Here is a 24,333-nt window from a genome sequence, read left to right on the forward strand (position 1 = left end):
TAACTCTGCCTCACCAAAAAGGAAAAAAAAAATGTCTGTGTGTGTATGTGTGTGTATATGTGTGTATGTGTACAAATATTTGAGGGGAAGAAGAGGGCCTTTGCTGAAAAGGATGCATATCCTTCAGAGTTTCCATGCAGAGCTATCAAAGATCCTGAGCCTTAGGAGTCACTTATACTAGAAGGCCCATTCTTCCAAGGACAAGTAGTTTTTCTCCATCCCATGCCTGGCAAAGTCCCACCTTCTGCTTCCCTATCCCTATTCCCCTGATACCTTTTCCCATCCTTTCATCTCTGTCCACTTTTGTACTTCTGTACTCCTCCATGGTCCACATCCTCCTCTGCCTCTGATTCCAATCTGCTCTCTGGAATTGCCTCTTGATTGATAATGAGCTCCCCTTCATGTCAGATGCTTCATCTCACATCTACTTAAATTCATGGAAATTTGGCTCCTTCCAGAGGATACTGAATCCCTGGCCACATTCTTTAGTACTTGGTGCTCTTTCTCTCCTATTCCCCCACCACCACCACACTAAACCAGATGGAAAAGTAGGCATACTTCTTGCTCCTTGCAGCTGCTTCCAATTTCACTATTAATTAGCTTAATCCTCTCTTAATTATGTTATTCTTTGCAGTGGATGTTAGTACATAAGCTGTAATTATCTTGAGCCTTAAAAAAATCTTCACTTGACTTTGCTATTGCAGACAACAAGCTTTTTGCTGGCCAAAATGCTATACAAAAGCAATGAGTTTTGCAGTTGACAGATGCAAATATTAAAGCCAGGTATATGGGTTAGGAGAATGGAGAGCAATGACTTTACATCTTCAGTTAACCTTTTGCTACCTAAGTGTAAAGGTAAGTATAGGTTTGGTAAATAAATCAAATTATCCCACCCTATTTAAAATGTGTCAAGAAGCTAAGCCTTTATAGCCAAACTAGGTGAGAATTAATCATAGGTTTAAGACTAGGAGAAAAAGTCCTTAATTAGCCGGAGTAACCTTGCACAGAAGGTATGTTTGGTTTGGCTGAGGATAGTTGGTCATGTTCTGTGATTAGTTTATAAAATATCAAGTCACTCAGGTCCCAAGAGATTGGTGAAATTGGGAGAGAATATTCCTGCTAAACCCTTGATTCAGAAAGAATGGCTTGGGGGGTGAGGGGAAAGAGAAGAGTGTCTTGGCCTTCTCCCTACCCCCTTGGACAAAGGAAAGCCTTGTAAGTTTTAAAGGGTCCAGAGAATTTTTAACTTACCATCTTCCTTTTGGCATCTTGGCAGTCTCTGGAACAGCTGACTGCAGGGTACATCAGGTGCCAAGGAGGTACTGGATATATACATAAGCTTCACAAGGAGCCCAGCAGAAAAAAGCTACACTATACCTGAAGGGTATTAAGTCCTAAGGACTACTGCTGATAAAACAAGGTATGTGTTAAGCACTTAGCACAGTGCCTGGCACATGTAGGTATCATATAAATGCTAGCTATTATTATTGTTTTTACTTTTACTGCTGGATACTAATTGAGTTTGACTAACTAATTGCTATCAACAGACAATCATGGAAGAAAAACATACTGCTGGGTGCTTGTGAGATATGTTTTTGGTTGTTCAGTCGTTTCAGTCATGTCTGACTCTTCATGACCCCATTTGGGGGTTTTTTTGGCAAGGATACTAGAGTGGTTTGCCATTTCCTTCTCCAACTCACTTTTCAGATGAGAAAACTGAGGCAAACAAGGTTAAGTGACTTGCCCAGGGTCATATAGCTAGTAAGTATCTGAGGCCAGATTTGTAGACAGGTCTTCCTGACTCCAGGTCTGGAGCTTTATCCACTTTGCCTCCTAACTGCCCCTGAGATATGATATAGAATTAGACAATCACCTCCCTAGCCCCTTAGGGTTAAACCTAGAGCCCTGAGGGGACTGTAGTAACCACTCCCATGTGGACCCAACCTGATAATGGGAGTGAGGATTGGGAAAACTGAGTCCAAAGCCTACATAAGCTTAATCAGTTTTGTTGAATTTGTCAAATTCATGTGTACATTGAGCCACAAAGGATCTTGGGAATTTGTAATCATAAACTATTTTTTTTTTACTGGAATAGAGGGCTATAATCTCTACCCATACATAGAGATTTAAAAAAAAAAACACCTTCATCTCAATCTGGGGAAATTCTGCCCAATTTTTGTTAGCTAAGGTTCTAACCACTTACAGTCTTACCAACTGGAGCTGAAGACAGCTAGCAGGTAGCCCTGAAGACATACCATAATATCATCAGAGACCAGTGGAACAATGACTAGCAGAGACTACCATGCCCAGCAGCTATCGTAAGACTAGTACAGTGATGCCTAGAAGATACTGTACACCCAGAAGTAATCATCAGTCAGCACAATATCAGTAGGGACTATCAGAACAGTACACATCACTAAGATACAACACCTAGTTAGAAGGCACAGTAGCGAGACAGCTTCAGGAAAGCATCACCAGAAGACACTGATGGACATCAATGGTCCTACAATGTGGGAGATATGAGTTATACCTACACATATATGCCCTGGCTACATGCATTCTCTATATGTATGCTGTTCATGCACAATCCCCATACATGCGTCTCTCCCTCAAATGATAGTATATTTGTAGAAGAGTGTGCCCCAGATTAATAAGGAAGGACATTCTACTGTGATTTTTCTCATTATGGTATTTTATTAAATGCCTTTGCTTTGAACTAATTGTGTTCCTTGAATAAATACAAAATAAACACACCAGTGAAAACTCTTGAACTATTGATTTTGAGTGGATGTGGACCCAAAGAATACTTTGAATCTGGAATAGCTTATTCTAGAGGCCTCATGTCTGAGAAGAGAGTGTCCAAGATACTACACTACCTTCTCCCTTTCAAACTACTAAGGTTATTTATACTTACTATTTCCTCCATCTCCTCAATTCCTACTTCTCAAATCTCTTGCAATTTGACTTTTGACCCCACCACTCATCTGAAATGGTTGTGTCCTAGCTAGACAATAATCTCCATACTATTAAATCCGTTGGGATTTTCCGAGTTCTCATTCTCTTGGACTTTTCTGAAGTATTTGATGCTGCTGATTGCTCTCTCTTCTTGTCTACCCTTTCCTTCTATAGCTTCTGCCATTCTGCTTCTTTTTTTTTGGTTGTTGTTTTTACTATCTTTCTGGCCCTTTTATTCATTCTCCTTTGCTAGGTCATCATTCTCCTATCTCCCACTAAGTTTGGGTGTCTCGTAGTGCTCTCCTTGGCCTTTTCCCTCTCTACACTCTCTTCCTTTGGGATCTCATTGGCTTCTATGGGTACAATGATCAACGATCATTGATTAAAGCAATCATCTTGATAGAAACAAGATAACTTTTAAGTGTATATACCAATTAAAACTGAGATGCAACAAAGTATGGATTGATTCTCTGCTGCTTGTGCTAATTTTGGCCTAGCAATTAACACCAAGAAAACACTGATGCTCCATCAGTCACCACTACACCATCCATATGTAGAACCATCAGTTACAGCAAATGGAGAAGTTTTGAATGGTGTGGATAAGTTCACTTACTTTGGTAGTGTACTTTCTAGGGATATACACATTGATAATAGGTTGACACATGCATTGCCAGAACTAGCTCAGTGTTTGGGAGACTCCAAAGGAAAATATGGGAGAGAAGAAGTATTAGACTGACTACCAAGCTGAAGGTCTACAGAACTGTTGTGCTGACCTCATTGTTCTATGCCTGTGAAACCTGAACAATAAACTAGCGCCATGCCAGAAAATTGGATCATTTCCATTTGAATTGTCTTAGGAAGATTCTGACGATCACCTGGCAAGATAAGATACCGTACACTGAGGTCCTTTCTTGAACTAAACTGTCAAGCATTCAGACTGCTTCAGAGAGCACAACTTCAATGGGCTGGCCACGTTGTTTGAATGCAAAATGTATGTTTGCCAAAAAGACTATTTTATGGAGAACTCATACAGGGCAAGCGTTCACATGGTGGTCAGAAGAAGTGATACAAGGACACTCTCAAGGTCTCTCTCAAGAACTTTGGAATTGATTGTGTGACATGGGAGACACTGGCATAGGACCACTCAGCATGGTGTGCCCACATCAGAGAGGGTACTGTGCTCTATGAGCAAAGCAGAATTGAAATAGCCCATGAGAAATGCAAGATACACAAACTTAGAGGATCCACCCCAAAGGTTCATACAGACTATTTGTGCCTGACCTGTGGCAGAGCATTCTGAGCTCGTATTGGTCTGATCGGCCACAGTCAGACACACTGAAACTTAACTCTAGAATAATGATGTCATTTTGGTCCTCTCTGAAAACAAAGGACAACAACTAACTAACCAACCCCAATCTCTCCTGAACTTTAGCTCCACAATACCTAGGCATCTCCACTGTGTGTTCTGAGGGCATAACAAATTCCACATGTCCAAAATGGAGCTTCTTAAATTTTCCCCAAACCCCATCTGTCCTCTAAATTTCCCTATCTATGTTAATTAGCATCATCATCCTTCCAGTCACCCAGTTTTGCAGCCCTACAGTTCTCTTTGATTTTTCCTGTCCATCAACCACTACACACAAATAGTTGCCAAGTCTTATTGATCCTAACTCCACATCTTTCCAATCCATCACCTCTCCAAACATGCAGTTTTTACAGTAGTTCTGGTCCTTATTATCCTTTGCCCATACTATTATAATAGGTTCCAAAGTGCTTTTCCTCCTTCCAATTTCCAGCTCTCCAAAATCTTCCACTGAGCTGCCAAGCAGATATTCCCAAAACACAGATCTGACCATGTTACCCACTCTCCACACACATTCAACAATCTTTAACGACTCTATTCTGTCTAAAATAGAGATATAAACTCATCAGCCTGGCATAACCCAGAATCTGGCTCCCACCTAACTTTCAAGTCTTATTTCAAATTACTCCCTTTTACACATTCTCCATTAAGTCATACTGACCTACCGATACTCAAATCCCATCTTTAGCCTCTGTGGTTTTGCACAGGTCATCACCTATATCTAGAGTGCACTACATGTTCAATTTGACCCTTTGGAATCTCTAGATTCTCTTAAAGGAGAGCTCAAATGCTACATCCTGTCCCCCACATTTGTTAGCAAACTCTCTCTTAAAATTCTTTGTATTTCTTATTTAAATATATTCCCTCAGTAAAATGCAAGCATCTTGAGGATAATTTTAATTTTTGGTAAATTTATTAATTTTATAAAGTAATTATGATATATTACATATTAATTTATAAACAAATAAATTTCTTAATTTTAACTAAAAATATTTAATTTTTTATCTTTGTTTTGGCAACCCCCAGCACAATATCTTACATATAATTATTGTTATTTGGTTGTATCCAACTTTATGTGACCCTATGGACAAAGTCCATGGGGTTTTCTTGGCAAATTTTACTGAAGTGGTTTGCCATTTCCTTTTTCAGTGTGTCCCTATTTTTTTTTTAGGCAATTGGGATTAAGTGACTTGACTGGGGTCACACAGCTAGTGTCAAGTGTTTGGTCTGAGGCTGGATTTGAACTCAGGTCCTCCTGACTTCAGGGCTCATGCTCTATCTACTGCGCCACCTAGCTGCCCCTGTGCATCCCAGTTTTCCAAATGAGAAACTGAGGCAAATAGAGGTTAAGTGACTTGCCCAGGGTCACATAGCTAGTAAGTGTCTGAGGTTAATTTGAACTCAGATCTTCCTGACTCCAGGCCCAGTACTCTATCCACTGTATCACCTAGCTGCCTTTTACACATAATACATGACATAAATATTTAATGAATGTTTGTTGAATTCATCTGAATCAAAAGGTGGCTTTTTTGTTTATCTTTATCATGGTCAAGTTTCTTGGGAGATGACGTCCCTTTGTAACCTTTGGATGCCTTATAAAACCAACTTCTCTAATAGTCCAATGAGCAACTATAAACCATTGTTCTATTTAACTGCAACTTCCTTTTTGCTTCTGGATTAATTTAAAGCAAGAATGGCACTCTTGGAATAATATAGTTCCTCCAGCAATAAGTCAATTCTTGGGTGATTAGAGAGGGATCTCACATTTAGACAACCAATAGTTAATTTAACTATTATTTAAACATTAATTTAATGTTTAAAGGCAATCTAAAAATTCTGATTCTTATCACCCCCCTCCCCAGCCCCCTTTTCTACTTCTCTACCACTTCACTGCAGGAGAGACTCGCAATGACCTAAGGACTATTTTGTATTTTTCATTGTTTCATGGATTGCCATGAGCAGCAAATTAATCACCAGCCTACTATTGGGGGTGAGCCTGTTCATAATTAACCAAGCCATTACTTCTTACAGTAAATACACTCTGTACCTGAAGACTTTCCAGGATGAGGAATCAGAACTTTATCTCTGCTGTAATAATTTTTGAGAGTCCAAGATCATCTTCCTACTATTATGAGGCATCAGAGTAGAGTACAGAAGAAATTATTAGACACCAAATAGATGAATTTGGTTATAGCAAAATAATGATCTTGTGTACAAACAAAGCAATGTATCCAGAATAAAAGGGAAAGAAACAGATTGGGGGGGGGGGAAACCTTTGCTGTGAGCATTTCTAATAAAAGTTTTAACATCAAAAAATCTATAAAGAATTGACACAATTTTCTAAGTTGTAATTTCTCAGTAGATAATTCTCGGTAGGTGGTCAAAGCATGGAAGTTGACAGTTTTGAAAAGAAACACAAATTATCAATAAACACTTGCAAAATTGTTTGAATTCTCTGATAATTAGAGAAATATAAATTAAAACAACTCTTAGGTACTACTAATTTGGTACTAATAATTAGGTACAACAACTTAGGTACATACTAATTTGGAAAAGGTAGGTAAAAACAATAAAATTCAATGATCCACAATGTGGATCCTTTGACCCTGGATTATATTGGTGATGGGATTGTGAATTGATGCAATCTTTTTGAAAAGCATTAAGACATTATATATAGAGAACTACAAACTTGTTCATACCCTGTGACCCAGTGATTCCATTAATAAGACCATATCCCAAGAATATTATTGAAAAGTGTTTTTTCTTAACATTTTTTTTCTTTTTAGGCAATTGGGGTTAAGTGACTTGCCCAGGGTCATGCAGCTAATAAGTGTCAAGTGTTTGGTCTGAGACTGGATTTGGACTCAAGTCCTGCTGACTTCAGGACCGGTTCTCTATCCGCTGAGCCACATAGCTGCCCTGAAAAGTGTTTTTTTTTTAATCTACTTGTACAAAAATGCTCTTACAAGCATTATTCATAATAACAAAAAAAAAAATAAACAAAACCTATGTATCCAGTGATTAGAGACTGGTTAAACAACCTCTGGTATCTGCATATGTTATTATACTATAAAAGATGGACAAATATGAAGAATACAAAGAAATACAGGGAAATCACAATATTAATAATCATACTGATTACAATTATATAAACAAAATCTAGAAAAATGTATAGAAGACAAAATTCAGAAATGGACATGGAAACAAACAAGCCAATTTGGTTATCATTTTGTTAATGTGAGGGTACTGTGCCTTGATCTTTGGCGTAATAAGAATACATCAATAAAACATTTAAAAATAAAGTTAATATGCTTATTTAAGAGTAAATTATATATAACAAAAGGTCACAGTTTCATTGAGATCTTTTAAAATTCTTGTTTGAATATGTGAATATATTTATATTTGTAATTGGTTATTCAGTTTATGGGCAGCTGGGTGGCGGTGTGGATAGAATGCAGGGACTGAAGTCAGAAAGATTCATCTTCCTGAGTTCAAATCTGGCCTCAGACATTTACTAGCTGTGTGACCCCAGGCAAGTCACTCAACCCTGTTTGCCTCAGTTTCCTCATCTGTAAAATAAACTGGACAAGGAAATGGCAAACCACTCCAGTATCTCTGCCAAGAAAACTCCAAATGGATTATCTCTGCTGTCATAATGGTATCACCATAACCCCAAATGGTTCAAAGAGTCAGACATGACAAACAACTGAACAACAAATTCAGCTTATAATCAATTATACTTTTAAAATTGAAGGTCCCTTTAAGCTCTAAAATAAGGGGAGTGGAGTCAAATTTGTTTCTTTATCAGATATTCAGAGAGGACACTACCAACATCAACTTGATCTATAGATAGAAATGAGAAAAGTCACACACGTGGAATCTTATTTAGTGTCATCCAGAAATATTCATCTGGATTGTAAGCATCCTTAGACCACTGGGGCAAACCTGTGGCTAGATCACTCCCAAGAACAAAATCAACAAACTTCCTTGTGAGGGCAACATAGGCAGAACCAAAGTAGATTGCTAGCTTTTGGGAAGGAAAAGACTTTAAAACGTGGGTCCTCTTTACATAAGAGCCTTGTTCACTTTTATATTCCTTGTGGACATACTTTAATCTCTCAATATGATCCCAAGGCCTTGGGAAACTTGGGGTAGTATATTTCCCTTTGAATTGTTTCAGATAGTTAACTATTTCTTTGTTGGTTTTCAGTGGGAAATCCTGCCCACAGGTGTTGACTGTGCTGATTATATACTTCCACTGACGCTTCAGGGGTACAAGGTCTTTCATGCAGTTCAGGTTAGCCTGGAGCCTGGATATTCCACCATAGACAACTGGCTCCATCTTGGAGGCAAGGAAAGCATTAGGAAAGCAGCTCACCAGTCTCCTCACAGCATCTTTAAATTTAGTTGGGGCTTTTTCATCCACATGAAAACAGTAAACATTTTGGAGCATGTACATTGCCCTGAAGAGCCTTTCAAAGGTATTAAAATCTTTGTGTATGACCATTATGTATGCCAAAGGATGTGAGGGACTGTCTGATGTTGGCAGCTACCAGGTTGGGCGCTGTGGCAAGAGTAGGGTAAGATCTGGGTATTTTGGAAGTCGAGGCAGGGGCTGTGGTAGGCAGAGTCGTGGTGAACTGGGATGGGCTGGATACGGAGAAGCCCTGAGGCAGTGGGCAGTGCTATGTGAGATAAGCTGGGTGCAAGGAAGTAGCCGGAGCTTGTGCTCCTGAGGCAAGGGGCGGTGCCACGTGGGAGTGGGATGGCAGAGGACTGAGTTCCCTTTGCTTAGTCCCCTCCCTATATGCTACGTCATCCCCAGACGCCTCCATCTTGTGACCTTCCTGACTTCCTGGGTCCCTTTGTGTAACACTGACCCCAGACTCCTCCTCCCAGTATCTGAGTCTGACTTCCTAGGTCACGTACTCTGTCTATGCATTAATCCCAGATGCCTCCTCCCTGTATCTGGTCCTAGCCTCCTATGTCACTCCCTACCCCTTGGTGTGCTAAACTCAGACAGCCCCTTCCGGTATCTGACCCTACAATCATTGGCTAGTAAGCGGGCTGGGGAGGAGGGGCTAGGTAGGTATTTAGGAACAAGCGTGATCAGATCACGTGCTCTCTCTCCTGGCTCCTGCTCTGTTGCTCTGGCCTTGCTGCTTGGGCTTGCTATGATGGCTTGCTGTGATGGCCTCTGAATAACGCTCTGGTGTTGGCGCCTCCCGATGGCTCATCTCTGTGTGTTTATCCGGCTGAGGACCAAAGACTCGGAAGTGAGTATGACTCTGGTAGCCTGCTCTTTATAGGAGGAGAGGGTACGGCGTGCAGCGGCAAAAGGTCGGCACGGCCAGTACAAGAGGATATTAATTTTCTTCTTTGAATAAAGGGGATATAATATAATGATTCTGGATCACACATTCCTTGCAAGGGAGTTTACCAAATGACAATGTTAACACTTCTTTATGAAATGAGACCTTCCTTTCTGTGGCTTCATTACAAATATCTTTCAGGGTATGGGAATCTTTGGCTAATGGAGGCCTCCTATAACTTTTGGAAAATTGTAATTGGTTACTGTAACACAACAACCAAATAACCACAATCAGGAATGGCAAGGAGATAATGCCTCCAAAAAAAAGAAAAACTTCTTTTCAGTGATTGAGAAATCGTAGGTTCCTAAAGGGATAGAATTTACTTCCTGGCTTCCAAATCCCACCTCTGGGAACTGTTGGATTTGACTTTTTCAACTGTAATGAGTTTTCCAGATTCCAAAGGTGGCATGTTTTAAGCCATGTTGGCACACTTTTGGTTCATTTCCTACTTCAGTATTTGCTAAGGATGCTTCTCTCTCCTGGTAGAGATGCTATATATTCAGCTCCACATGTGTAAATCTGTGGAAAGTGAAAAGTCTGTGGAAAAAAATAGGTAGTTGAAATTAGCCAATTTCATTATGAAAGGGTGTGAAGATCTTTGCCACAAGCCTTGATTTCTCCTGTTCCAGTACTTGCACTCTCACCTTTCAACCTACTTATTCTGTTTTCCCTTTAATTCCATATCCCCTCCCCCTATTTTATACTCCACAGCTTTCAAGTCCCTTAGGTCAGTACCTTGTAGGATATTTTGCTGGACCTTCTTATAATAATGATTCAGAAAATCTACTTAAGGATAATTTTAGCTGATTGGTTGTATTATGATAGAAAGCCTTATTAGCCAGTGAATGAACCTGCCAAGTGGATTTGTTTATCTTGTATCCATGGCAACCAAGGTTCACTGGGCATTTCCTTCCAGCAAATAATAGGATGTTTTTAACTTTAAACATCCAACTACCCTATTGCCCTTGCTCTGAACTGTTCTGTTCTGGTCACATGAATTAGTAATTTAATTGTGTTTTCACATCCTTCTGGACAAGTAATGGAAAACATTTTTGAAAACAGACATCACGTGGACATTTTTCTATAAGATCCTGATTTCTCCTGATCCTTCACAAATTTAGAAAAGCTGGTCACTCAATAGAACAGAAGGTGAAATGAAGCCAAAGCCCAAGAATACATAATCATCAAAACTCAGCCATTGAACCAAAGTGTTGATTTATGTGGAGTTTTTTAAAATAAAATTTTATTTTTTCCCACTTGCATGTAAAAACAATTTTGAACATTCTTTTTTTAAGTTTTGAGTTCCCAATTGTCTCTTCTTTTCTCCCCTCCTTCTTTCCTGAGACTGTAAGCAATTTAACATAGGTTATACATTTCAGTCATGCAAAATGTATTTCCATATTAGTCATGTTGTGAAAGAAAACACAGACCAAAAAAAAAACCCACAAAAAAAATAAAATGAAAAATAGCATGCTTCGATCTGCATTCAGATTCCATGGATAGCATTTTTTATCATGAGTCCTTTGGAATTCTGTTGAATCATCGTATTGCTGATAATACCTAAGTTATTAACAGTTGATCATTGTACAATATTGCTGTTACTGTGTACAGTGTTCTCCTGGTTCTGCTCACTTCACTTTTTATCAGCTCATGTAAGTCTTTCCAGGTTTTTCTGAAACTATGCTGCTAGTCATTTCTTATAGGACAATAGTATACCATTACAAGCATATACCACAACTTGTTCAGCCATTCTCCAATTGATGGGCATCCCCTCAATTTCCAATTCTTTGCCACCACAAAGAGAGCTGCTATAAATATTTTTGTACAAATAGGTCCTTTTCCTTTTTTTTTTAATCTCTTTGGGATACAGAACCAGTAGTGGTATTTCTGGGTCAAAAGGTATGCACAGTTTTATAGTTCTTTGGACATAGTTCCAGATTTCTCTCCAGAATGATTGGATCAGTTCACAACTTTACCAACAATACATTAGTATCCCATTTTCCCACATCCCCTATAACATTTATCATTTTCCTTTTCTGTCATATTAGTCAATCTGATAGGTGTGAGGTAGTACCTCAGAGTTTTTTTTAATTGGCATTTTTCTAATCAATAGTGATTCAAAGCATTTTTTCATATGATTATAGATAGCTTTGGTTTCTTCATCAGAAAACTGCCTATTCGTATCCTTGGAACATTTATCAACTGGGAAATGACTTGTATTCTTATAAATTTGAGTCAATTCTCTATAAATTTGAGAGATGAGGCCTTTATCAGAGACATTTGAGGTTAAAAAAAAAACTCTCACCAGTTTTCTACTTTTCTTCTAATCTTGGCTACGTTGGTTTTGTTTGTGCAAAACCTTTTTAATTTAATATAATAAAAATTATCCATTCTGCATTTCATAATGCTCTCTGTCTCTTGTTTGGTCATAAATTCTTCCTTTTTTCATAGATCCGACAAGTGAAATATGTATCCATTTTGACCTTATTTTGGTATATGGTGTGAGATGTTACTTTAAATGGAATTTCTCTTTCTATCTCTTGCTGCTGGGTTTTATTGGTAGTATATTGAAATGCTGATGATTTATGTGGGTTTATTTTATATCCTGCAACTTTGCTAAAAACTTAATTATTTCAATGGTTTTTTATTTGATTCTCTAGGATTCTCTAGTATATCATCATATCATCTTCAAAGAGTGATAGTTTTGTTTCCTTGTTGCCTATTCTAATTCCTAGCTAGCATTTCTAGTGCAATATTGAAATAATTTTGGTGAAAATGGATATCCTTGTTTCACTCCTGATCTTATTGGGAAGGCTTCTAGCTTATCCTTATTATAGATAATGTTTGTTGATGGTTTTAGATAGATGCTACTTATTTTAAGAAAAGCTCTATTTAGTCCTATGTTCTCTACCATTCTTAATAGGAATGGGTGTCAAATTTTGTCAAATGTCATATGATACAATCATATGATTTTTGCTGTTTTTGTTATTGATATGATCACTTATGCTGATAGTTCTTCTAATATTGAACCAGCCATGCATTCCTAATATAAATCCCACCTGGTCAGAGTATATGATCCTTGTGATATATTGCTGTAATCTCCTTGCTAGTATTTTAATTTAAAATTTTTGCATCGATATTCATTAGGGAAATTAGTCTGTAGTTTGCTTTCTCTGTTTTCATGCTTCAGGAATCAGGAATATTTTGGTTTTAAAAGGAATTTTTAAGTATTCCTTCTTTGCCTATTTTCCAAATAGTTTATATAGTATTGGAATAATTTTATAGGAAGATCTGTATCCTGTCCCTGGACTCAGATGGCTCCACAGAATAAAGTGAGGCTGGTGACCTTGCACGGCCCTCCCTCACTTAAATCCAATTCACTTGCAAGTCATGGCATCACCTTCCTGATGTCATGGTCCTCTTTGAGAATGAAGGACAAACAACAACCTAGTTGTAGTAGTCCTAACTGCCCCACTGGGGACCTAACTGGCCATTTTCAGTTGGGCAATGCAGCTTCTTCTTTCCTTCTTTCTTTCCTCTCTCTCCATCCATGTAGGGTATCATACCTACCTGCAGATGCTCTGTCCAAAAGAATGCAAATTTTGATGGCTGAAACCTAACAAGATATCTTGGGGTTTACACTCTAGATTTCTTTCTTAAAGACCATGCCTTAAACCCAATTCACTCTGGCTCACATCTATTGGCCAACAATAGGTCCCAGCCCAAGCCCCACTTAGTGGTCATAGTTTGGGTCCTGATGGGTCAGAATGAATGTAAACAGTAATTGTTTCTGTTTTGGCCAGAAACCCTGAGAGTCTTTCTCTGCCAGATTGATTTTTTTTTAAAATTAGGTAAAAGGGCCATTCCTTGACTCATTTCTAACCTAGCCTTAATCACTAAATCAGCATTGCCTCAGTCAAAGTGAGAACTTGAAAAGACCTTAGTTTAAAAAGGCCAAAATCTCCCACTGCATCTGGGGCCATCTCCAGTCATCCTGATCTATATCTTGCCATTAGACCCAGATAGCTCTGGATAAGAAAGTGAGGCTGGTGACTTTGCACAGCTCTGCCTCACTTAAATCCAATTCACTTGCAAGTCATGGCATTACTTTCCTTGTGTCATGTTCCTCTTCAGAATGAAAGACAAACAACAACAACCTCATCGGGACCCTCTAATTAGAGGGTAGATTGAAGAGCTCTTCCCAAAACTTCAATTTTGGGAGGGTACTCAGGCCATCTCTTCATTTCCCACTCAGCTGTACTCCTTTGCACTTCTCCATCACCATCTCCCTTCTCCAACTTGAGTACTTTTTTTCTCCTTTCTGAGCTTTCTTTTTGCATTGTCCTCCCCCATAGAAAGTTCCTTGAAGGCAGTGACTATTTTTCTTTTTCATATTTGTATATCTAGTGCTGTTCCTCACATATGCCTTTTCTTCTTTACCTCTGTGTCTTTGCACAGGATTTACCTATGCCCAGAATTTGCCTATACCCAGAATGCTTTCCTCGTTCACTTTCAGTTCTTGGAACCCAATGATCCAATGATGAAATGAATCCAAGAATTTCCATTTTTTTTTTTGTCTAGGCAATGGGATTAAGTGACTTGCCCAGGGTCACACAGCTAGTAAGTGTTATGTGTCTGAGGCCAGATTTGAACTCACGTCCTCCTGAATCCGGGGCCAGTGCTGTATCCACTGTGCCACCTAGCTGCCCCAAGAATTTCTATTCTTAAAAAAGATAGCATTAATCTAAGAATTTCCATTCCTGGAAATAATTCAATTCAGATTGGAAAATAGTAGAAAAACATGTAAAAATGTCAGAAGAAGCAATTAAAAATGAACTGAATATAATAGAAGGCAAAATAGCAAATGGCATTGTTGAAATGAGAAAGGAAGCTCAGGAAATAACTCAAATTGAACAAGATTGAAAAACAATGCAAATGAATATCACAGATATGAAAGGCAGAAGAAAAAGAATTTAAAATTATTGAGCCTGAGGAAAATACAGGTGAAGAAACCAAGTTGATCTCTATATTTTGGGGAAGCTACTTTAAATTTCTCAGAATAAGCCAAAAAAAAAAAAAAGAGTGACACTGCAAATAGAAGGAATTCACAGTACCCGAAAGAGGGAAAACTCAAAATTTAACTCATCCAAACACTAAAGCAACATTATCAAACTTCAAAGCTACAATGTCAAAGAAACAATCTTTCAAGTCACCAAGATTGTACTCGTCAAAAAGTATCAGAAAATTTTCTATAAAAACATAGAAATGACCAAAGGTACAATAAGGCTTATATAAAATTAAAAAAAAATAAATATATGGGCCTGGGACCAGCTCAATAGTCAGTCATTTAACAAGCATTTATTAAGTGCTTACTATTTGCAAGCTATCATAGCAAATTCTGGGGATAAAAAGAAAGACATAAACACTATCCCTATGATCAAGAAGTTCTAATGGGGGAGAGAGGATAGAAGTAACTATGTAAATGCAAGGTATATACAGTGTAAATTGAAGATAATCTCAGAGGAAAGGCAACAAAACAGTGATGGAACCAGGAAAGGCCTCCTGAAGAAATATTATGCTTCAGAAGGTAGGATTTGAGATGATGCTTGAAGGAAGCTGGATCAGAGCATTTGAGGCAGTGAGCCACCAGTGCTAAAGCACAAGAGTCAGGAGATCTAGTGGGGCGCTCAGGAAACAGTAAGCATGCCAAGGTAGCTAGACTGTAGAGTACATGGAGGGGAGTAATGAAGATTAGAAAAGTAGGAAAGGGCCAGATTGTTAAGGGCTTTAAATGCCCAACAGAGGATTCTATATTTGATCCTGGAAATAAGAGTGAGATACTGGAGTTTATTGAATAGTGAGGTGACATGGTCAGACCTACACTTTAGGAAAACCAATTTGACATCTTAGTGAAAGATGAATTAGGAAGCAAGGTAGAAGGCTATTTATTGCATTAGACTACATGAGAGATGACAAGGTCCTACACCAAGGTGGTGGATATTGGAGTGGAGAAAAGGAAATGTAGATGGGAAATGTGAAAGTAGAAATGATAAAATTTGAAAACAGATTGGATGTGTGGAAGAAATATGAATAAAGAGTCAAGGAAGACACTAAGGTTGCAAGCCTGAATGACTGAGAAGATAGTGGTACCATTACAGTAATAAAGTTGGGAAGAGGGGAGGATTTGGGGTAAAAATAATGAGTTCTATTTTAGGCATGTTGCATTTGAGATACTTGGGAGACATCTGGTTTGAGATGCCCAAAAAACAATTGATGTTGGAAGACTAGAGCTCAGGAGATAGCCTAGGGCTAGATATATGAATTTGGGACTCATCTACATAGAGATAGTTAAATAAGTGTAGACTGGTGTTAAGTTAGTATAGAGTGAGAAGAGACAGGGTCCAGGACACCCACAGTTAGTGAGGCATAACCTGGATAAAGATCCAGCAAAGGAGACTAAGAGAGTGGTCAGACATATAAGAAGAGAACTAAGAAAACAGTCTCTCTCTCTCTCTCTCTCTCTCTCTCTCTCTCTCTCTCTCTCTTTCTCTCCCTCTCTCTCTTTCTCTCCCTCTCTCTCTCTCTCTCTCACACACACACACTCACACTCACAAAAAAAAAAACTCAGAAAGGAGAGATAATTCAGGAGGGTGAAGTGATAAACTGTCAAAAGCTGTAGAGGGATTAAGAGGGATAAGGAATGAGAAAAGACCATTAGATTTGGCAATTCATACATTACTAGTAACTTTGGATAGGCTAGTTTCAGTCATGTGATGAGGTTGGAAGCCAAACGGAAGAGGGTTTAGAAGAGAATCAAGTAGAAGAAACGGAGGCACTGAATGAAGACAGCTTTCTTGAGGAGTTTAGCTGAGAATGAGAAGAGAAATATAGGAAGGTGACCAATGGGGATAATTGTATAAAGGGACAAGTTTTTGAGTCAATAGCTAGGGAGGGATTGAAGATTAGAAAGTGAGTGAGGATGACAGTGGGGACCATCTGTTGGAGGTGAGGAGGATGAGATCAAAGGGACCTATACAGTTTTTTGCCTTGGCAAGGAAAAAAGCTACTTCTTCAAGTGAGGGGACAATGGTGAAGGCGATAATGGGGGACAATGTTTAAGTGATGTGAGATGAGGGAGAGGGCAAAGAGGAAGCTCTCAGGAGATGGCCTTAAATTTTTAATGAATTTTGAGATCAGATCCTTGGCTGAGGTGGGGCGAATCAATCCCAGAGTCAGTTGTAGTTGTTTTAATAAATCCAAGCATTCTATTTCTAGAATGAAAGATGATATTAGCAACTTTTTTTTTTTGTTGTTGTTGTTGTTTTTAGGCAATTGGGATTAAGTGACTTACCCAGGGTCACACAGCTCGTAAGTGTCAAGCGTTTGGTCAGAGACCAGATTTGAACTCAGGCCCTTCTGACTTCAGGGCCAGTGCTCTATCCACTGCGCCACCTGGCTGCCCCCAGCAACTGTTTACTTTAAAGAATTCATCAAGAAAATAATTCCTCAGGAAAATCTTTAGAAATGAGCTTTAAAAAACACTGGGGATAATGTAATTAGGAATTTATATCAGTTGCTACAATTGTGGATCTGGGGTTTTAGTTGAGGGTAATAGGAACACAACAGTTCCTGGAAGCAATTATATAGATAGAGAGTGTAGAGTAGAACAATTGCGAAGCATTGATGAGAAACCAGCTGACAATATGTACATTTGTTGTGGGTGAAATCAACACGATTTTGTTATTCTTCTAGTAAGAAAATGCAATTAGACTTAGGAAAAGTAGTTGCTGATAGTTATTTGGAGATGAGGGTTAGTTAGGATGGTTGGAAGAGTAGAAGGTCATCTGGAGGAGGCTTCTAGGATAAGAGGCAGAACATGGAGGTAAGAAATCGAGATGAAGGCAAGGAAAGCCAGAGTGAGAGGAAGAGGACTTGGAGAAGTATAACCTGGGGCTCAAACCTAAGCACTTGCATAGGACTTTTTTCAAGAGTGAGAGAAGGATTACTCAATGCCCTGCACTTACATGAAAAGTAGATTTGGTGAGATCATGGGAGTTTTGTTGCTTCTGGTTTCTAACTTTTAAGAAGGGACACATACAGTTTCAGTTTCTATTCAGGAAGAGATTCTATAGGGAGAGAAAGACTCTAGGAAGAAGCTGAGCTTTCTCACTCCCAGTGGGAGAGTTTATTCACTCTGTATTTTCTGGTATATTCTCATCTCTAATTTCTGTTTGCTATTTGCTCAGATAAAGAATTTAATTGCTATATATTTGTGATGGTCTTTGTGTAACTAACATTTGGTGAAAAGATAGTCAAACGCTTGGATAGAGCTTCGGGTACTCCTTCCTGGTTAAGAGAGAACAACCAGGAAAAGTGGCTTCAACTTAAAAATTGTTTCACCATGACTAACAATATTTAGGGGACCAGATAGATAACATTCTAGTCTGGTATCGCTTCTACGAGAAAAGTAATACAAGTCAGACTTGCTATTTCAACTTTGTATTCTTCTGGCTGAAATTAAAATCCTTTTTGGAGAGGGGTAGATGAGATTCCATAGATATAGATATTCCTCCCTGCAAGCCACATTTGGACAGACCTACATGGGTAGACATATAACCTACATGGAAAGCATACATCTTACAGTAAGTATAGGTCAAAGGGACTGGAAGTGATGATAAAGGTGAAGGTCAGAGTAAAGGTGAAGAAGAGGTTTAGAATGAATGACAGTAGGAAAGGTAGAAGTTCCTGGTCAGAGAGTACAAAATCAAACCTATATATCTTAGTAAGTATGCAATTCCAAGAGTTATCTCATTACTCTGCTGGTATGTGGTTAGGTGGAATGAAGAAGGTGAATGGAATAGAAGTTGAGGTGATGAGAAGTCAAATTATCAGAGAGGTTGTCAACATGAATGCTGAGGTCCCTAATTATGACATGGAGAGGAAGATTGTGAAGCAGATACAAAAATCATTGAGAAAGACAAAAGACTTAAGGAAGTCAATGGAAGATAGCAGCAAGGTTGAGAAGATTGTATGATCCTTGAAAGAAGATGGTTCACTGAAGGATACTGGTGGAAAAACAAGCTAAGAGTCTTAGTGACGATCAAGAAGTGCACAGTGTCTTGTCTTCACCTGGCCTATAGTTAATCACCCCAGACAGGGATTTAGCAGCTGTCTGATTTTTTTTCTATTAGAAGGGGCCACCAACTCATAAGTTATAACAATAAGGGTAAGCCCCATATAAACCAAAATAGTTATAGCAGGACTTTTTCTGAAAGCAAAGATTTAGAAACAAAGTTGATGTCCATTGATTGAATGGCTAAAGAAATTGTAGTATAGGAATAGAATAGAACATCACAGTGCTGTTAGAAATGACAAATATAAACAAAGAAGCATGGAAAGATCTACACGAACTGATAGAAAGTGAAATAGTTAGGAAAAACAATATATACAGTGATTACAACAATGTAAATGGAAAGAACAACCCCAAAACAAGCAAGATGGTATGTTGCAAACTTAGAATGAATAAGTATGGCTCCAAAACAAGGAAGAAATAGGATAAAACACTGTCCTCCTATTCTTTGCAGAGGTGGGAGGTCTCCAAGTGTGGTACATTGCATATACTTTCAGATTTTTGATGTATTGCTGTTTGCTAACTTTTTTGTCTTTAAAATCTTTTAAAAATTATTTGCTGTATTAGCTGGTTCTCTAGGAACAAGGAGGAGGCGGGATATTGGGAGAAATTTTGGTGATATAAAAAACCGAAAGATAGCCATGAAAATAATTTTTAAAAATAATAATGGTAAGCAACTGAGAAACAATTCATCTATAAGGAAACTCCTTCCTGATCTGCCTTGGATGGGAAATAGCATCAGCTTCTTTCCCTAAGCTCTACCTTTTTCTGTGGGAAGAAGGGATCAAAGGGGGTGAGGGGGAAACCACTCACAAGGTTAATGGAGATACCAGCTTTGAGCTAGTTCCCCTTTAAAAGGAAAAGGTAGGGATGAGGCAAAGCCCTCTCCAGCTGCCCTGTAGTCTCACCAAATGCCCTCTCAGTTGTAACGGGTGGGAGTGAGTAGAGAAAAGTTGTTTCTCAGCTTCCAGTGCTCGTCAAACTGACTATTTCTGTGAAACCAGACCATTCATTCACCTGGATGCTGTGTTGTCCAATCAGAGTGGAGCTCAGATGACACTGAAATGAAATACCTGTAAGGAGCTCTTCCACAACGAAATAAATTCTCTCTTTTTGACCTATTAGGCATCACTCGACTGATTCCTTCTATCAGCTGTCTGCTTTCTACTGCCACAGAATAGCTTTTTCAATTCCCATCCCCCCATGTGTTTTCAATTCTGAGTCTCAGTGACTAACATTTTACTTAAAGTAACAACTCCCCAAATTTCCCCTATCAAATTTATAGTCCTTTTAAGAATCATACCTCAATCTCCAAATGTTTATATGATTTCTCTTTTTTTCTGTATATACTTTTTAATCATGGAACATACTTATGCAAATTAGATGACATACCATAATGCTTTGTTTATCTGAAGTTTTCAACGTGGTTATCCATCTCTTTGTTGACTATGATGTTTCTTTATATTCATATTTCTCTAGATTAAAAAAGATATCTTTCTTTGTCTTCATAATACTAAACTGTTTGCACACAATTAAAGCATCATTCTACATTTTTCACAAAGAAATTTGTAGAAAGTCATGTTTCTTCATATGTACATATTAACAGTATTTTTTTTTATTTTTAGGTTTTTTTTTTGGTTTGGTTTTTTTTTTTTTTTTTGGCTAGGCAACGGGGTTAAGTAATTTGCCCAGGGTCACATAGCTAGTAAGTGTTATGTGACTGAGGTCAGATTTGAACTCAGGTCCTCCTGAATCCAGGGCCGGTGCTCTATCCACTGCGCCACCTGGCTGCCCCTATTTTTAGGATTTTTAATGAAAATATTTTAATTGATGAAAATCTATCTTTTCTCTCTCTCTTCCTCTCTCTCTCTGTCTCTCTCTTTCTTTCTCTCTCTCTGTCCCCCAACCCTTTCCTTCCTCCTCCTCCTCCCACCTCCAGCATTGAGAAAGAAAGAAAAACAAAACCCCTGTTACAAACATGTAAAGTTAAGCAAAACGAAACAAAATAAGAGCTAATAATTGTTGAACCTACCATGTGTCAGGCACTGTACTGAGCACTTTGCAAATATCTTGTTTGATCCTTACTACAACCCTGGCAGTTGGGTTCTATCATTATCCCCAATTTACAGTTAAGGAAATTTAGGCAATTGCCCAGGGTTTCAAAACTAATAAGTATCTGAGGCTGGATTTAAATTCAGGTTTTCCTGACCCCAGGAGTCATTGCTTTGATCTCAGTTCCTAAGTCTTTCAAAGTTTTTTTTTGTGTTTGTTTTTATGATGTTGTTGTTTAAATTATTCTTTTGATTCTATTCACTTTACTCTGCATCAGTTCATGCAAATCTTCCCAAGTTTTTCTGAAACTATCCCCTTCATCATTTCTTACAGCACATTAATATTCCATCACATTCATGTACCATGACTTCTTTGGCCATTCCCTTACTGATGGTAGGTACTGATGTTTCCAGTTATATACCGCTACAAGAAGATCTGTGAATGTTTTTATACATCTTTGGTTAGAGTTTGTTTTACTTCCCTCCCTAAACTACCCTCCTTCTTATTCACTTCTTTCTCTTCTCCCCTTTCCCGCTTGTTACCCTGCTGAGTGAAATGCATTTCTGTGTCAACTGGGAAACATACCAACTACACCTTCAGCTAGCACCCACAGTCGCACACAAAACTTTCTTTTCAGGAAAAAGAGCAAATGCTTCTTTGCAAACAGTTTGTTTGGCACACTTTTAAAAATATTCCTTCATGAAATGCAAATGTAAGTTTTTAAAAGTCAATATTATATCCACAAACAATTGGTGTCTATCTTGGATAACTTTTTCAATAACTACCAGCAAAACTCACATAAGAATGTCTTCTCATGTTATAGTAGAAGAAATAAAAGATTCTTGCTCTTTGAAGAGCCCTTAACAGAGAGCATGCCACATGCATGCCAGGAACTGATTTTGCCTTTGACTGCTGGGTGTGTGGAAGATTGTATTATTGAGCTAGCTCCATTAACTACCTTTTGATTGGCACCAATTCATGCTCTGAGTTGTTGCTTTTCTTCTCAAGTTACTGTTTCCTAGGAATTAGCTTCTCTTTTTTCCTACAACCCACTGTCAGAGATAAGATGCCATACTCCTCTCTCTGTCTCTCCTGGTCTCTTTCTCTTTTCCCACTTCTTTCTTTCTCTCTGTCTCTTTCCTGTCTCTTTCTTTTTCTATCTCTTTCTCTCTCTGTCTCTCTGTTTGTTACATACATACACACAGACACACACACACACACACACACACAGACACACACACACACACACACACATACACATGATAGAATGTTGGACCTGGAGCTAGGAAGACCTGAATTCAAATCCTACCTCACACACTTTCTAGCTTTGTGATCCTAGGATAGTCAACTTAACTTCTCTCAGCCTCAGTTTCCTCAACTGTAAAAATGGGGATACTTGCATCTACCTCAGAGGGCTATTATGAGGGTCAAATTGGATAATAAATGTAAAGCAGTTTGCAAACCTTAAAGTGATATATAAATGAATCCTTCATTAGCTGACCTGTTCCTATCTTCCCAGACTTCTTATATCTTACTCCCCTCTACACATGATCCAGTGGTTCTGCACTCCTCACTGTTCTTCCATCTCCCCAACTCTGTGTTTTCATTGACTACCCACCCAAGCCTAGAATGTCCTCTCTCCTCCTGTCTGTCTCCTGACTTCCCTGGCTTCCTTCCAGTCTCAGCTAAAGTCCCACCTTCCACAAGGAGCCTTCCCCAGTCCTCCCTAGCCTTGGTGCCGTCCCTCTGAGATTACCTCTGATTTATCCTTTAGATATCATATCTGTACGAGGTTTTTTACATGTTGTCTCCCCCATTAAACTGTAAGTTCCTTGAGAGAGTTCCTTCTTTGTATTCCTAACACTTAGCATTGTGCCTGGCACATAGAAGATGTTTGATAAATGCTTGTCGACTTGGCTTGACTGCCATCACCATCACCATCATCATCACCACCACTACCAGCACTACCACCACCACCACCATTATCATCATCATCATCACCTATCTTCCTTGCTAGCAGTAATTGGGAATCTCGGGCCTGGAGTATTGCAAGGATGACTGGGCTGCTGAATCAGGCCCTATTGTAGCTGCCTCACCAGCGCAAAGGACTGCTATGTGACACCTATTCCTATATAGCCTTAGAATAAACTTCACCTCATTTTATAACTATGAGTCTCTTATATAGTCATTTACTTGTGGACCTGCACACTGATTGGCTTGTCCATCAAGCTAAAACACTGGGACACCCTGGCCTTTCTTTTAACATCATCCTTCCAATAATCTGGTTAAAAACTTGACAAATAACAAGATTGTAGTCCTGGTCCCCCTGCTCTTCCAGCCTACCCCTCCTGTAGATAGGAGATTAATCTTCCTGATGAACAATTCTGACCATGTTAGTCCCCCTGCTCTAGAAGCTATATTTGGCTGCCATGTGAAGACCAAACATCTTACCCTGAAATTCACGGCCCTCTGCAAACTATCTCTCCATTTCATCTCATGCTGTTCTGTTTTGTGTTTTCCAAACATGTCAAACAAGCTTAGAATGCTCTCCCCCTGCCATCTTAGTTTGTTGAAACTACACCCATCATTCAAGGCCCAGTTTCAATGTCAATCGGTCAATAAGCATTTATTAAGTGCTTACAGTGTGTCCAGCACTGTGCTCTATACTGGGGATACTTTGTTGTTCAGTCATTTTCAATCCTTCGTGACCTCATTTGGGGTTTTCTTAATGAAGATACTGGAATGGTTCACCATTTCCTTCTCCAACTTATTTTACAGATGAGGATACTGAGGCAAACAGGGTTAAGTGACTTTCCAGTGTCACACAGCTAGGAGGTGCCTGTGTCTTCCTGACTCCAGGTCCAGCGCTCTATCCACTGTGCCACCTAGTTGCTGCTGGGAGTACAAAGGCAAAAGACAGTCCCTGCCCTCAAGGAGCTTATAGTTTAATACAATGGCCCCTCCTTTAGGAGGCTTCTCCTATTCTTTCCAGGGATTTCTTCTTCCCTAATAACAATTTTTTTTTTATATTTCTTTGATGCATTTTCTCCTTCTCCTTTGAGTTATACATACATTTTGTTTCAGTGTCTTATCTTTTATATTAGATAGCAGATTTCCATTTTCTTCATATAAAATATAAATACTAATATTCAATACTCATATACCTACCTCAAAAGGTTGTTGCCAGGAAAGTGTTTTGTAAACTCTAAAATGCTATATAAGGTGTTCCAAAAATCCTGGTGAAGTTTTAAGTTATTTAAACTTTTGGAACACCCTGTGTAGATATGAGTAATGATTATAGTTATTGTAGTAAATTCCTTGTGGGCATATGATTTATCCTTTATTTAGAGGTACCTCAGAGTGTAATATATAGAGAGCTAGACCTGGAGTCAAGAGACTTGGGTTCAGTTCCTACCTCAAATGCTTGCTAGCTATGTGATCCTGAACAAGTCACTTAACCT

General features: G+C 38.7%; 1 protein-coding gene across 1 annotated transcript; it reads right to left on the minus strand.

Annotated features, from left to right (window-relative positions):
* Nucleotides 1-8,087: 8,087 nt before the first annotated feature.
* LOC114050450 (N-acetyllactosaminide beta-1,6-N-acetylglucosaminyl-transferase-like) lies at nt 8,088-8,859 on the minus strand. Its single transcript, XM_027872190.1, has one exon. The coding sequence runs from the start codon at nt 8,823-8,825 to the stop codon at nt 8,184-8,186; it is 642 nt and encodes a 213-aa protein (XP_027727991.1). The 5' UTR covers nt 8,826-8,859; the 3' UTR covers nt 8,088-8,183.
* Nucleotides 8,860-24,333: the final 15,474 nt, after the last annotated feature.

This window comes from Vombatus ursinus, unplaced genomic scaffold (assembly GCF_900497805.2).
Source record: "Vombatus ursinus unplaced genomic scaffold, bare-nosed wombat genome assembly UNPS02000577.1, whole genome shotgun sequence".
Taxonomy (NCBI): domain Eukaryota; kingdom Metazoa; phylum Chordata; class Mammalia; order Diprotodontia; family Vombatidae; genus Vombatus; species Vombatus ursinus.